Source organism: Triplophysa dalaica, chromosome 9 (assembly GCF_015846415.1).
Source record: "Triplophysa dalaica isolate WHDGS20190420 chromosome 9, ASM1584641v1, whole genome shotgun sequence".
In the NCBI taxonomy this organism is placed as follows: Eukaryota; Metazoa; Chordata; class Actinopteri; order Cypriniformes; family Nemacheilidae; genus Triplophysa; species Triplophysa dalaica.
In genome coordinates, this window is record NC_079550.1 from 21,608,603 (window position 1) to 21,623,606 (window position 15,004).

At 38.0% G+C, this 15,004-nt stretch overlaps 1 protein-coding gene across 1 annotated transcript; it reads left to right on the plus strand.

The window, feature by feature from the left end:
• The first annotated feature begins 12,745 nt into the window (after window positions 1-12,745).
• foxl2a (forkhead box L2a) lies at window positions 12,746-14,469 on the plus strand. The gene has a single exon (XM_056756829.1). The coding sequence runs from the start codon at window positions 12,908-12,910 to the stop codon at window positions 13,826-13,828; it is 921 nt and encodes a 306-aa protein (XP_056612807.1). The 5' UTR covers window positions 12,746-12,907; the 3' UTR covers window positions 13,829-14,469.
• Window positions 14,470-15,004: the final 535 nt, after the last annotated feature.

A 15,004-nucleotide genomic window follows, 5' to 3' on the forward strand; every position in this document is an offset into this window, starting at 1 on the left:
AGTTTTTTTTGCGAACATATAAAACTGTTTCATATCAACTTTTCTTAGTCCCATATTGGACAATTCTCTCGGAAAAGCAACCGGCACGGCCACACGGCCACAGGAGAGCAGGAGAAGGAGCATGCACATATATCACTTTCACTTGTAAGCAGGAGAGAGAGAGAGAGCATATGTTCACGAAATTCAGATCTTCGCAAGGCCGCGAGGATGGGTTCGCAGGATGATTTCCAGAAATCTTTTTTTTAAAAGGAATATTTAATCAATAATTGACCAAATTATAAAAATCTTAGTTAAGTAAAAAATAAAACCATGCTAATAAATTGGCCTCAGCATATCGAAATTTTCTTCCTCTAGATCGTGACTCCTGAGGTGATTATGTCACATTTACGACATGATCCTAGATTATTTTTCCACGCTTGAAGTATAGAATATTTTTATTTGTCGAAATGAAACGGTTGTTTCTATCGACCAAAGTCAATGCAGGGAGGCAAGCGGAGGAGAGCGGAGATGCACCGCAGTCAGACCTCCAAAAATAGTCGTGGGCTACAAAGTTTGGGAACCCTTCCTTTAGATTATAAGAAAGTAAGAAAGAGATGGTTCTTTAAAGAACCTTTGACTGAATGGTTCTATGTGGAACCAAAAATGGTTCTTCTATGGCATCGCTGTGAAAACATATGGCACAAAGCAGAATTGTACATCATATCAGTTAAAGGGACAGTACACTCCAAAAATAACTTTCTTTCTTCTGCAGAACACTGAAGAAGATATTTTGAAGAACATTTAAGACCTTTATTCATCGTCTGGTATCGTTTTAAGCCCTTTGAAGCTGCACTGAAACTGTCATTTTGACCTTTAACTATTTTGAGTCCATCGAAGTCCATTATATGGAGAAAAATCCTGGAATGTTTTCATCAAAAACCTTCTTTTCTTTTCGACTAAAGAAAAAAGAACATAAACATTTTGGATGACATGGGGGTGAGTAAATTATCATGAACATTTATTTTGAAAGTGAAATACTCCTTTAAAAGTTTTTTATCGAACCTTTAAGACAAAATGGTTCATCTATGGCAACGTGATGCACCTTTATTTTTAAGAGTGAACATAACTTCTATTGTATGCACACAAAACATCACAGCCTGTTTTTTCATCACAGGGTTAATGCTAAGGAAATGAATAAAACGTGTGCTGCTGTACTCCATGGCAAGTTTACGAGTTGGTTAACAGGAAGTGTTATCGCTCTTTAAAACATCTTGCTGGACTGGTTACCAACACACTCTCTCCAGTACAGAATGGCGCATTTTAGTTGAATGCATTGAAAGGATAAAGTTCACCAAAGAATGAAAAAAATTTGTTATCATTTCCTCGACAAACTGCAAACTTTAATACAAACCTTTTTTCTTTGGTGGATTCCAAAAAGAGATGTTTTGTAAAATGTGCATGTTCCTCAATGCGAAGATGAGCATGACTTTTTATTACTTTCCGCCAGTGTTACATCTAATGCTTAAAAAAAAGATTAATTGTGTCATTGAACTCAATTATTAAGCAGCTGAAGTTTCATTTGTTACATTTTTCCAAAATCACGATAAGTGTTCGTGCAATACAGACAGACTTCAAAGATGAAAATGTAAATGTTGGCTTTCTAGACTTTCCGATGTGTATTAGTTGTTAAAATGTAGTCCAGTAGTCTCGTAGGAGGCATAAAATAAAAACAGGCAAAAGTCTTACCTCCTCTTCAAAGTTGAAAACGGGGTGGAAACCATATGCATAGGTTATTTTGGAATAAAAGGTCTTCCTGCATTGAGGCATAGGAAGGTGAACAGGAAAATGTTTGTCAGGACTGGAAGTGTAGGCACCTGCATGTGATTTGAGGCAGTCAGGGTCGGACTCCATCTTCTAAATCTATATCTAATATTGAAAAAAAAACACAAGTGAAATTCTGCTTGAGCAGTGTGTGCGGTCAAAACATGACAGACAGCTGTGTCGTGTCACTATCCATTCCCCCATCACTTCCTGTCTCTGTAAACCGGCTGTGTTCACAATGGAAACGCTACTGTACAGTATAAACCATTGCTATACTAGCACGTCAAGATTTTTTTGCGACCTTTATGATGTTGTCATCACTGACAAAAGGAATAATAAATGTGCGTGAACTGTGAAGACTGAGTGTTTACAATGATACTGTGACACTTTTGTTGGTCTTTAAAAATAATAATAGGAATATGCCAAAAACAATAAATACGAAGTGCACAAAAATAGAAAGTAGTACCATCGTTTTCTTGCATGTTGGTCCAGTCCTGTGGGGTAAGGGGTTTGTGTGCCTCCTTCTGTGGATCAACTGGGAACTCTCCTGTGGGGCAAGGTACCACAACACCACTGTACTGGGAAAACCACCTGCTCCAAACATGTAGACATTCAGTTGTTGTTATGTTTTATGCATCATTACGCAATATAAGCACTACAACATTATCAATATTTTCTTCATACATCTCTACACATCAAGCATATAGCGTCAGGCCATGTTAGTCAAGCTTGCTCAGCGAATCAGTGTTGGGTAAGTTACTCTGAAAAAAGTAACCAATTACTAGTTACTAATAACATATTCAATAGTGTAATTAGATTACAGTACAAATGACTCTCTCCAAAAAGTATTTAATTACTTATAACTAATTACTTTAAATATCCTATCAACCTTGATTTGTTAAGCGATTTAAGGATAGACATGAAACGGCTGAGAAGTATGTCCGAAACCTCAGTGTGCCAAAAACTGTAGGTGAGATATAATTTGGTCAAACAGTCAAATTTTTAAAAGGAAATCAAATAAATATAGCTGAAAACTTTAAGGCGGACGTCCCTTTTTAATGAAAGTGCCAATTAATTCCTCGTGACTAAATTATGTTTTTATCAACGTTCACGTGTAGGTTGTTGTTAAAGGTCATAGGTCAAAGACCATACAGTTCACATGACCATAAAACATGGCGGTCGTATGTCTGAGATGATACTACACCCACTCATACTCTAATACCACCATCTTAGATGTGATCTTTGTGTTTCATTAAGACTTGTGTCAAGCATATATTTTGTTTTTTCGATTCACCCGAGGCCATTGTGAAGAGACCACAAGAGACCGAGAGTCACAGTTGTTTTTATTCTCGGTATTGTTATCGGTGTATTTCCGATTGAAACCACAGTTCAAAAGAGAAAAATAAAGGTTGCTGCTTGTTTTAATCTACTTTGAATTTACTGAATGTGTAAAACCCTGGCCGCAGACTGACAGCCGGAGGAGAGGGGTTATCAGACACGCCCATACTGTCAAACTGACATCATCAGAGGAGGGTTGAAGATTACGAAAACAAAAAGTTCCTTTTTGGGTTGACTTGCATTGCTTACCACAAAATCAGTAAAGTGATCGAACAAGGTAAATAGACTCGATTTTGAGGTCATGAGGACTTTAAATAAGTTTCTTCATTGTATTACATTTATTAATGAAAAACAGGTCCGTGCATCAGTGAGCTGGTGTGTTAAAGGTGCAATGTGTCATTTTAGGGAGGATCTATTGACAAAAATGCAATATCATATAGATAACTAGAGGTGTGACCTAACATGATACAGCATATGTTTTTATCTTAGAATGAGATATTTCTATCTACATACACCACGGGCTCTCTTGCATGAATTGGCCGTGTTGTTTTTCTAAAATAAGTCGTCTCCTTCGGTAAAGAAGCGAAAACTTGATGACATCTTTGTCCTACGAGAGCCGGCGATAAAACACAAAACTATTGTAAAATGAAAGGAAAAGCAATACACCCTGTTCCAGGCTCTTTTCTCTCTTTTCGTATCTTATCAACATATCGTAGCACATTGACATAGTGAGTGATGTAAACCGTCAACGTGATGAGAATATAACATCAGTTCTCGCATGATGATGAGAACGACACTGCTGATTTACCGTAATTGCTTGTTGTGCTATTTGGAGTGAGATGGCCTTTCGTGCCACAGTTTCAGATCCACCCCGAGCCTCTGATGGGGCTTTTCCTGCTGGGCAGAAGTGCTGATGGACGGCCGTTGGCTTGACAGACCCCCGCCTGCTTTAATCAGCTTTGGTTCGGCAAACTAAAAGGATTTTTTCAAAAAAGCTCCTGAGCTTTGTCCCAAAAACAAACACACACAGCACTTCCTTCAGGAAAAACGGTCACAGCTCGTGCGTGTGCGCGACTTTGAAGTGAACGTCCAAACGCACACGACTTCTCAGGCGCTGATCGAGGGAGCTACACGCTAATAAAGCAGAAAGAAAACATAGGCCGTGCGCATGGTTTATGCATTGCGTGTGTGTTTTAAAGAGAGTGAAAGAGAAAGAACGGAGTTGACCGAGAGGACACAGTCTCGTTGCATATTACACTGATGACCCCGTGTGTCTGTAGTATGAGGAAATAAACTAAAGCAAACGAATTCCCGCTTTTTAAATCTTTCGATGACTATGGTGTACATAAACAAGCGCTTTCTTATTGAAGTCATTTGTGTTGTTGTGTAAATATTGTATGAGATTTTTAAGGCTTTGTGTACAGAAGACTGAGAAGTAGGGACCAGTTTAGGGGGTAAAGATTAGGAGTAGGGTCTTATAATTACACGCAGGCCTGCAGGAGTTTTTAACCGCATCCGTGACCCTGGATCACAAAACCAGTCTTAAGTACCACGGGAACATTTTTAGTAAAAGAAGAAAAACATTGTATGGGCCAAAAATTATTAGGATATTAAGTAAAGATCATGTTCCATGAAGATATATTGTACATTTCTAACCTTAAATATATAAAAACTTTATTTTTGTGAGTGGATGGTCTGCCACGGTGCACTCTGATTAACAACTTCAAAGGTCATTTTTTCAACACTTGCTCCTAATCTAACAACTACATCAATAGAAACCTTATTTATTCAGTTTTCAGATTATGTCCAATCTCAAATTGACCCTTAAGACCCATAAAAATTGTCAAAGGTACACAGCATACACTGTAAAAAGCCTGGATGAAAATCACCAGTACATTTTCTTTTATTTTACAGACATATACGTTAATGCTAAAATGTAATTGGATGCAGTGCAAAATGTAAAATACAGGTAAAACAACTGTAAAAATGTAAATGGAAAATTCCTTTATATTAATACAGTATATTGTTTTTTTACAGATTTTTTTCAGAGTTTATTTCGACATGATCTGGTCTGGGAATTGACATGTTGGTTCCATATATTGTGCCATATAAACGCTCCAAAATGCTTGCAGTAAAAAATGCTCAAGGATTTTACTTTTATTTATGACAAAGGAATAAAAAAATGGCATAAAACAATTCCAGAAAACTGTCCTTTTAAATATAACAGGCTAATAAATCTGTTAAAATAAATGTAAATGTGAAACATCAAAACTTTTGATCTGAAGGCATATGCTTATAATTTGAAATTACTTTAGTAACACATTCATATAAGCAGCATTAACCTTTCATTTCAAAATAAAATAATGTGAACACTTTTCTTGAAGCATGTATGTATAATGCATTAAAGAGTTATATAAGGGTAAAATGCATTATAATTCTTCATAATGAGGGTTGTAATGCATTATATGTAGTTGTAAAGAATTATAACCAATTTAAAATGTGTAGTGTAAAAGTAATCACAATTATTTATAAGACATTACAATGCATTAAAACTACTTTTATACTGCATTATACATACATGCTTCAAGGAAAGTGTTACCAAAATAATTTCTTATTTTGTTTATTTATTACTTATTTATTGATAAATTGATGAAAACAGCTACTGTAATAAGAGCTCAGAATAGCTCTTTTCATACTGGGTTTAATTGTAGATATAAAAATGAACAAGATTGTGGGTTTTAAATAGTACATTTTGAATTAAACAATTGTTATGTTAATGTAAATTGCTGGTGAATTAATTAAATGTATCAATTATTTAAACAATGTACTGATAACTCAATATTGAGTGAGAGAGGTGACTATGAAGAAAGGTAATTAGAATAATTTATACATTATTCATTATGAGCGTTAATGTGTTAAGCAAACTATTGAATAGAAATTGAAAATACAAAATGTAATCTAAGACTTGAATATATTGTTTCCATAAAGCTTCATTATTGCCTCTCGCTGTCCTTTAGTTTACACAGAAACCATTTGTGTGTTTTTCATTGTTGTGCAACGATGACAATGAACTGATGAGCAAAATTCACTATGTAATGTTCAGTAAATAAATATTTTGGTCTGTTGCTTTATGGTTTATTTGATGTTTTGTTCGCGTCTACAGCCAAAACGATTTTAAATGAGTTACATGTTGAAGTTTAACCCCTATGGTTATACAACTTTTTTTACCCCTAACTCTAAGTACTGCATGCTTGCTTTAGCAAATACCACACATTAAAAACCACAAATTTAAAATTTAAAGCCACAGTATTTCCAGAAAGATGTGTATGAAAATGTATATCAAGCAGTAACTTGGATATTTAGTACTTGGAACTGTAGTTGTGCTCAGTTGTTGCGTTATCCTGCAAATTCTCCAGACTTGGTGGTTAGAGTTTGGCATCTTTCTCACTTTTAAGGCCCCTGTGGCCGAACATTTCAAGAACTTTCTCTTTCATGATTTGTGGTATGTGGACTGTCATCATACTGAAGAGATGCGGATCCTGATCCCCAAGCCTCTGCGCTCGAGAGTTTAACACCAGGCAGGATTATCCACACCAGATGAAACTTTAGACCCATTTCAAAGAGATTGACAAGGATTAGACAATTACCTGTTAATGCCCTCATCTGCTGAAATTCTACAGTAAACAGACCTCATCTGGGCTCGATTATGTACACAAACACACGCACAGGCCAAAAACATAAAGATCGGTAACATGCAGCTTCACTATAAAGGAAACACACCAAAACACTGACAGAGATGTCTTTGGATGTGACGTCAGTGTGAAACTATATGGCCGATGTATATTTTAACTATACCTTGGGTACAAAACTGCCCTCAAACTGACTAAATCTGAGAAAAGTCTAAGTCTGACTCGGGTTGCTTTCCTATTCTTTGCCATGCTCACATTGAGTTTTATTTGAACTTTGGTTATCATCTGCTCTGACCTGTGTCTTGAAGACACTTCACCCCAAAATAGTAAAATTCTGTCATAATTTACTCACCCTGTTGTCATTTTAGACGTGTGTGATTTTCTTTCTTCTGCAAAACACGAAAGAAGATAGTTTGAAAATGATGATAACTGAAAGACGTCGGTCCCCATTGACCTTAATTGTATGGACACAAAACCAAAGCAAGTCAATGGTGACCAACAGTTTTCTGTTGCCAACATTTTCAATGAAAGTCATATAGGTTTGAAATGACAAGACGACATGTAAACAATGAAGATGAAATATTCCTTTAACGATTCCTTCTTCTCATGAACACGGAGAAAGATAATTGGAAGAAAGCTTATAACCAGATAGATCGTGTCTGACTCCCATAGCAGGTACTCTATCATTTTTTGGTTCTGTTGAACACAAAAGAAGATATTTTGAAGAATAGAGTTCTGGGGCATGAAAATGAAAATGTTGATACCAGAAAAACGTAGGTCGGCATTGACTTCAATTGTATGGACACAAAGCCAATGCAAGGCAATGGTAACCAACGGTTTTCTGTTGCCAACATTTTTCAAACCATCTTGAAAAGGAAAGTCAAACAGGTTTGAAATGATATAATGACGTGCAAACAATGAAGGCCAACTATTCCTTTAACTACAAGGTACCAATGCTCATGCCATGTATTTCATTATTTCCTTTTTCATGATTCCTTTATCTGTTTCTCTTTTATATTTGCCTTATGTTTGATCTTCAATGTGTTTTCTGTAAAGGACGTGTTAAAAGAAAATGTAAAAATAATTTATCCTTTAAAACAGTACAAATAAACCATTTGTTCATAATGTTTTACCTTATCCTGCGTACATCCCCAAATGAAAAAAAAAAATGGGAATAAACGATCCAACGTTTACTTCACCCCAAAATGCATATTCGAGTTGTTACAAATCTGTATACATTTATAAAAATATCTTTGTAAGAATGCTTACTACCAGACAGATCTAGCCCCCCATTGCCCCCCCCTAATAGGAACAAATACTTTATCAGCTTTTGGTTCTGTTGAACAAAAAAGAAGACATTTTTAAGAATAGAGTTCTGGGGCACTTTTGGGGCAGTTTTGACTACCGTTGTAATTTTTCCTACTATGGGACTCAATGGGGGGGGGGGGATTTGTATGGTTATAAGCATTCTTTCGAATATCTTTCTCTGTGTTCATCAGAACAAAGAAATATACTTTTGGAAGATATGGAAGTATGATGACAGAATTTTCAGTTTTGAGGGAATATCCCTTTCAGGGAATTGAGAAAGGGCGGAAAATTGAATTGAACTAGTCAAGGATGTGAGAGCTTAAATGAACGATGGATGTAGTAAATGAAAGAAGAGAAAGCAACAGATTATTGAGGTCCGAGGCAGGTTCAGAAAACTCCTCTCCCTGTGGATTTGAAGACGTCCTGTTTTACTTTTCCTTTCCTGCAGGAAACTACTCCTCACTGTGTGCAGAGACCTCTTTCTCTCTCTCCCTCTCTTTCTCTCTCTCTCGCTCACATACACAAATACACAAACTATTTCAATTACGTGTGCAAATAAACACTTGCAGACTTCGAGCTAAATGAACATACGTACAACACAGACAACTGATACAGATCTTTTCACGCCTTTTGACCGCCCCTTGGGTGTTTTATTACTGTAAACATTTTTTATTATACTTTTGTCCATATTTTCACACCTTTACTGTACCACAGTCATTCTAGGCACCCATCTGCCTTTCACACGTCAAAAACCCAAACCGGAGGACATAAGAACAACATCAATTATTAAGAGGGACAAAACTGAGCATAAGAGACGAGGAAGAGCTGAAGTTAAACAGCTGGCTGACACAGCGGCAGCAGTGTCACGGCTGCATTAACGTCTCTTGTTGTCGTGGAGACGTGACGCGATAAGATCTTCCACGATTCATAGCCGCTCACATGTAGTTTATGCCTTTTGTGCTGTGCTCCAATGCCGTGCCAAGAATGATCTCTGGTCGCTTAGCAACGGCAGGGCATGGGGGTGTCAGGTGGAGACCCGCCCCATCGCACAAACACTTCGTACTGAACCTAAACTCGTTCACCTGAATTAACTTGGCTTGTGTTTTTGCTCCATTAACTTTGAGGATTTAAACATGTCAACTGTCAAAGCTGCGACTTCCTCTTCCTGGTGTCTTGTGTGTGTCTGAGGGACGGCTACGGCTCAAGGAAGTGTGCTGTTAAGGCCTTGTATTGAATGAAGTTGATAAAATAATTCATGACATAAACAAACATCATAACAAAGTGCTATTTTCTAAGTCTCCTAAAGCTCTTTAAAAAATTTGTGTGATCCGGTTAAAGTGAGAGTTCACCCAAAAATAATATCTTATCATAATTTACTCACCGTCAAACCTGTATGACTTTCTGTCTTCCGCCAACACGAAAGAAGATATTTAAAAAATGTTGTTAACTGGACCCCATTCACTTGTCCGTACAATAGAAGCCAATGGGGTCCAGTGTAGCACTTTCTTCGAAATATCTTCTTTTGTGTTCCGCGGATGAAAGAAAGTCATAAAGGTTTGAAATGACAAGAGGGTGAGTAAATGATGACAGAATTTTCATTTTTGGATGAACTATCCCTTTAACAAGTGTGGTTTAAGAAAAAAATTGATGTTATTGATACATCCTTGTCAATCAAAAGAGCGCAGGAAAGTGCACTGAATTTGTGCTCATTATGTAGAAAATGTCAAGAAACATCACCACTTTGATGTTCAATATTAATCGTCATTATATGAATTAATAACATTCAGAAAGTAAAGAAATATTAATTTAATTGGTATCGGCAGATATCACTCTGAATAATTGTCAAGCGGTGTCAGTGAAATGTAGGCAATCCATGCATCTTTAAAGTAAACCCACGGAATTAGGCCCAATTAAAATAAAAACCTAGTGTAATTTAAAACAACTATATGAAAGAGGAATATACCAACAACACATCAAGACTTTCACAAGATATTCACAAAGCTAGAAAATAGGACAAGAACCTTGAAGGCTGAAATTTAAAGTCAATGTCCAAAATGTCATATTAGAAAGATCATTTAAATACGAGTCTGGATTTGTGTGATCAAAGTGACACGTATTGATTGACAAACACGCACCAAGGTAGAATACATGTGCGTGTGTGTGTGTCGTTCACCTGTGTCACAGCAGGCGGTGAGAACATCCTTCTCTCTTAATCCCTCTTTCCGTTTCCTCATCCTTACATCTCCACATGCACACTTTTCTCTCTATTCAAAATATACAGACATCTTTCATACTTGCTCTATGGACTGACGTGTGTGATCCAGTCCTCCCCATACCAGTGGTTCTCAAACTGGGGGGGGCCCGAAAATGGATCCAGGGGGGCCACGAATTATGTGGCATTTTATGAAATATAGAAATGTATGCAATCAAACATCAGAAAAAATATCTTTTGGTTTGGACCACCGACCAAGAGAATTGATGTTTCAGCGTTGTGTAACTGCACTATGTTTTTGGTTGAATTGAAATTGTAAGTTTAGCATTATAAGTCTTTATTTGGGCGCTGCAAAGCAATGCACCCGACACAGAGGGAGGCTTGCACTGAAAAAGTTTGAGAACCACTGGTCTATACGCACACAAAAATAAACATCCTTATGTCTCAGACCCGGTCAGGAAGTGCAGAAAACAGACATTTCTGTCTTTCAGACTCCATTAAGCCTGGATTATAGGTCTGCTAATGCTTTCTTCATTTCTCCATTCACCCATCAAACACAATAACTTCATTTAAACACTGTGACTACTGATGGATATTGCTTACACCTAAGGGGGCATTTTTTTGCTCTTTTTGCAAATCTTTTGCTTGCAGTGGAGGCCCAACACAGCATGTTTCCAAGGACCTGATGATAGTTGTGGGTACTAAACGTGTGTGTGCCATTTATTTTACAAAGCACTATAGGCATTGTTGTTTAGTTTATTATACATTTTATATTTTTTTAATCCTGTGTCATGTTTAAAGAACAACCATTACTTAGCCAGCTCCCTTTTCGTTAAACTTTCAAGGTTGAAAATAAAAATATTTCATAGATGAGTTTTGCTAATTTGGCAGACGCTTTTACATTGCTTTATCCTATGCATTTTACATAGGTACTTGCAATCCCCTGGGATCGAACCCAGAACCGCAATGCTCTCCTCACTGAGCAACAGGAAAGTTGTGAGTCAGAGCATAGGCATGCATATGTTTTATTATTTTTATTTCACAAGATATACGAAATAGTTTGGCTGGCGATGTTTAGGTTGTGTATTTTTTGTAACAAATTCGTCAAACTCTAACGTGTGGTCTCGTTATAGATGCAATTGTTGTTTCTTTGCGGTCATGTAATGAGATGGATGCAATATGCTACGCATGATTTTTAAGCGATTTAAAATTTTTAGTGAATATTTCAAGTGAGTAAATATCAGAGTTTTGTTCACTTACATCACCTACTTGTATTTTGTGTTAGCAAAGTTAAATGTTGTCAGGGAACGATGGCATGAGTAAATAAAAAGGTATAATATTTTAAGATTAACGCGTGAATGGAAGGTTGCAATATCATTACCATAAAACACTCATAAACTAGTAGAAACATTGCACATGCTTATACACGTCCACAATAAAAGCAAAAAATAGGATTTGATAAGACAGAAATATTATTGCCAAACTTAATAAATTGATGTGATCACACGATGCATATCATAAAAACGCTTTGTCAAAAACTTGACTTTCACGTAGAGAATATGGCCATATGGATACTGTGTAGCTCATCCTCATTGTTGACTGTGCAACAACTTTTTCTATTGTGACTGACATACTGACTTACATAAGAACGATGTGCTCATTTACCATATTTCTAAATATTTTTCGTTAACTTATATTGGCCTCCCATTGTGTAAGAAACCACATGCGCGCTTCTTCCGCAAATTTATCAAATAAAATGGAAGTAAATAAATTCACATGTATAGGCCTATTTGCGACTGGCGGGAACTGAATCCGAACTATGAATAAAGGCTTTTTAACCAAAAATGAAATGCAGAAATGCCAACAAAATAAAAAGCGATTAGACCCTCAGTCGTGTTGATCTCTACATTTCAAGGATACATTTTTGGTCATAATACTGTATAATCGGTAAGTAACGATAAGTAATGGTGATTGTCAATAATCATTTTGTAATATGCTGAGAAAATGCAAGCATTAATGTCATAACTCGTTTTCTAATTGAAAGGGAAGTTTAATGAGATATTTAAAAATGGTTTGATAATAGGAAAACCTTGCGGGCATGACACTCATTAGTTGACAGATTTATTTTTGCTCGTGCACCTGTTTTATGATTCAATGACGTCTTGTTAAAGTCGGCCTTATTCAACAGTTGTTGGCACATTTGTTGTGCTGTGAAACAGCAGACCGAATAATGAAAGGTGTGAAACAAAAGAGGTGGATCGCGTCGTTGCAGTAGAATCAGGAAGCTTTATTTCCTTGGCGCATCAAATATGTGTGTGTGTGTGTGTGTACAGGAGAGTAGGCGGGCTTACGGTGAAACCAAACCACAATTTGCCCTCCTTCTAGTTCAGGAGAAAGTCTGGGACGTTGGAGCTCAGAGAAACGTTTTACTCTGGCATTAAGCTGCAGACGTTCAAACAACTATACATTGTATTCGCAAGAAACACATTCTTACAGAAGACTAAACTTGGGGTTTTACTGCTCTTCGGTTTTGCTTTGGCGCAGGTCGGCCGCGTGCGCAATGATGGCAACTTACCCGGGCCCTGAGGATAGCGCCATGATCCTCATGGACACCAACTCGACGGAGAAAGACAGGACCAAAGACGACCCACAGCCCGAGAAGTTACCGGAAAAGTCTGACCCGACCCAGAAACCTCCGTATTCCTACGTGGCGTTGATCGCGATGGCGATCCGCGAGAGCTCGGAGAAGCGTCTCACGCTCTCCGGTATCTACCAGTACATCATCTCCAAGTTCCCTTTCTACGAGAAAAACAGGAAGGGATGGCAGAACAGCATCCGACACAACCTGTCTCTCAACGAGTGCTTCATCAAAGTGCCAAGGGAAGGTGGAGGAGAACGCAAAGGCAACTATTGGACGCTGGACCCGGCGTGCGAGGACATGTTCGAGAAAGGCAACTACCGGCGGAGACGGCGCATGAAGAGACCGTTCAGGCCTCCGCCGACGCATTTCCAGCCCGGTAAATCTCTGTTCGGCGGTGATGGGTACGGCTACCTGTCCCCGCCCAAATACCTGCAGTCGGGGTTCCTAAACAACTCCTGGTCTCCTGCGCCAATGCCCTATACCTCCTGTCAGATGAGCAGCGGGAACGTGAGTCCCGTTAACGTCAAAGGCCTGTCCGCGCCGTCCTCGTACAATCCGTACTCGCGCGTGCAGAGCATGGCTCTCCCGAGCATGGTGAACTCTTACAACGGCATGGGTCACCATCATCATCATCATCACCACCACGCGCATCCGCACGGCCTCCCGCACGCGCAGCAGCTAAGTCCCGCCACGGCCGCCCCTCCTCCGGTGTCCACGGGTAACGGAACGGGGCTGCAGTTTGCCTGCTCGCGGCAGCCCACCGAGCTCTCCCTGATGCACTGTTCGTACTGGGAGCACGAGAGCAAACACTCAGCACTGCAGGCGCGGATTGATATATAGAGACCAAAGTCTCCATGCTTAAAAACAATACGAGATGGTGATCTAGTCGGAGTTTAAATCCATAGATTTAAGGCAACACACTCAAATGGATCAAAAAGAATGCGCGCCTGCGGTGTGGGACATTTCTAACAAGTTGGATTATGTGGTTTAAATTTTCCTCCACGTGAGATTTGCTGGACATATGTATAAACTGTACAGTCTTGTCATGTGTGATGGCCAGCAGATTGAAGGCACCGACATCTGGATTTACAAATCATGTTTACCTGAATCCCTTCTCAGCGTGCTGTCAGTGACTTTGGAAAGACTGGGTTCTGGACCAACATTTTATTTTCTTTGCTTTTGAATGTTTAAGGACACGGTGGAGTTCAGAACGGGTAGTTAAACTGAAGCATGGAGGGGACGCATGTACACGCTCACACCTGTGTTTTGGTTCTTTGTTTTCGCGCGTAGGGCCCTTGATGCAGGGTCTACAGGGGTCAGCGCACGTGACGGCTTGTTCGGACTATTTTGTATGTACTTTTTTATCAATATGAAATATGTTTAAATGACAAAAGGGACCATGTTTAACTAGCACTTTTCAATCTTTTTTTCTTTTTATAGGTCAAGCTTTTTATCTTTTAATAAACTTTTTGTCAACGTAACAGTGGTCGTCAATTGAGTAAATTATTATGAGTATTATTATTACTACGTGACAATTATTATGATTAGTTATTTAACAAAAGATAAATTGTTTAACCGACAATATTTCCTTATTATATACCAACACGGCGTCTAGTGCTGTGAAATAGGTCAAATCACAGGCTGACATTCTGCAAATAGGACATCATCAAGGTTGCACGAAAATAAAATGTTAACGTCATTTATGTCAAATGTCATAAAAACTGGATGGAAATGCATTTTAATTTTTTATATTCGTTTAAATGTTATGTTACAAGTCACTGCACGAAAATGGGAAAAATATTGCATTCATGTATTTTTTAAACTGATAGCCAGCAAATTTGTGAAAAATATTAATCCTTTAGAGAAAAACACAAAGTTTCAAGCAGTAGGCCATCAACTTGATAGAATGCAAAACGTTTAAAGATTTAAGATAATTCATTATTAAATTGAAATTAAACGCGCATATACCGCAACACACACACCGCAATATTTGAGAACCATTTATTTAAATCGGAA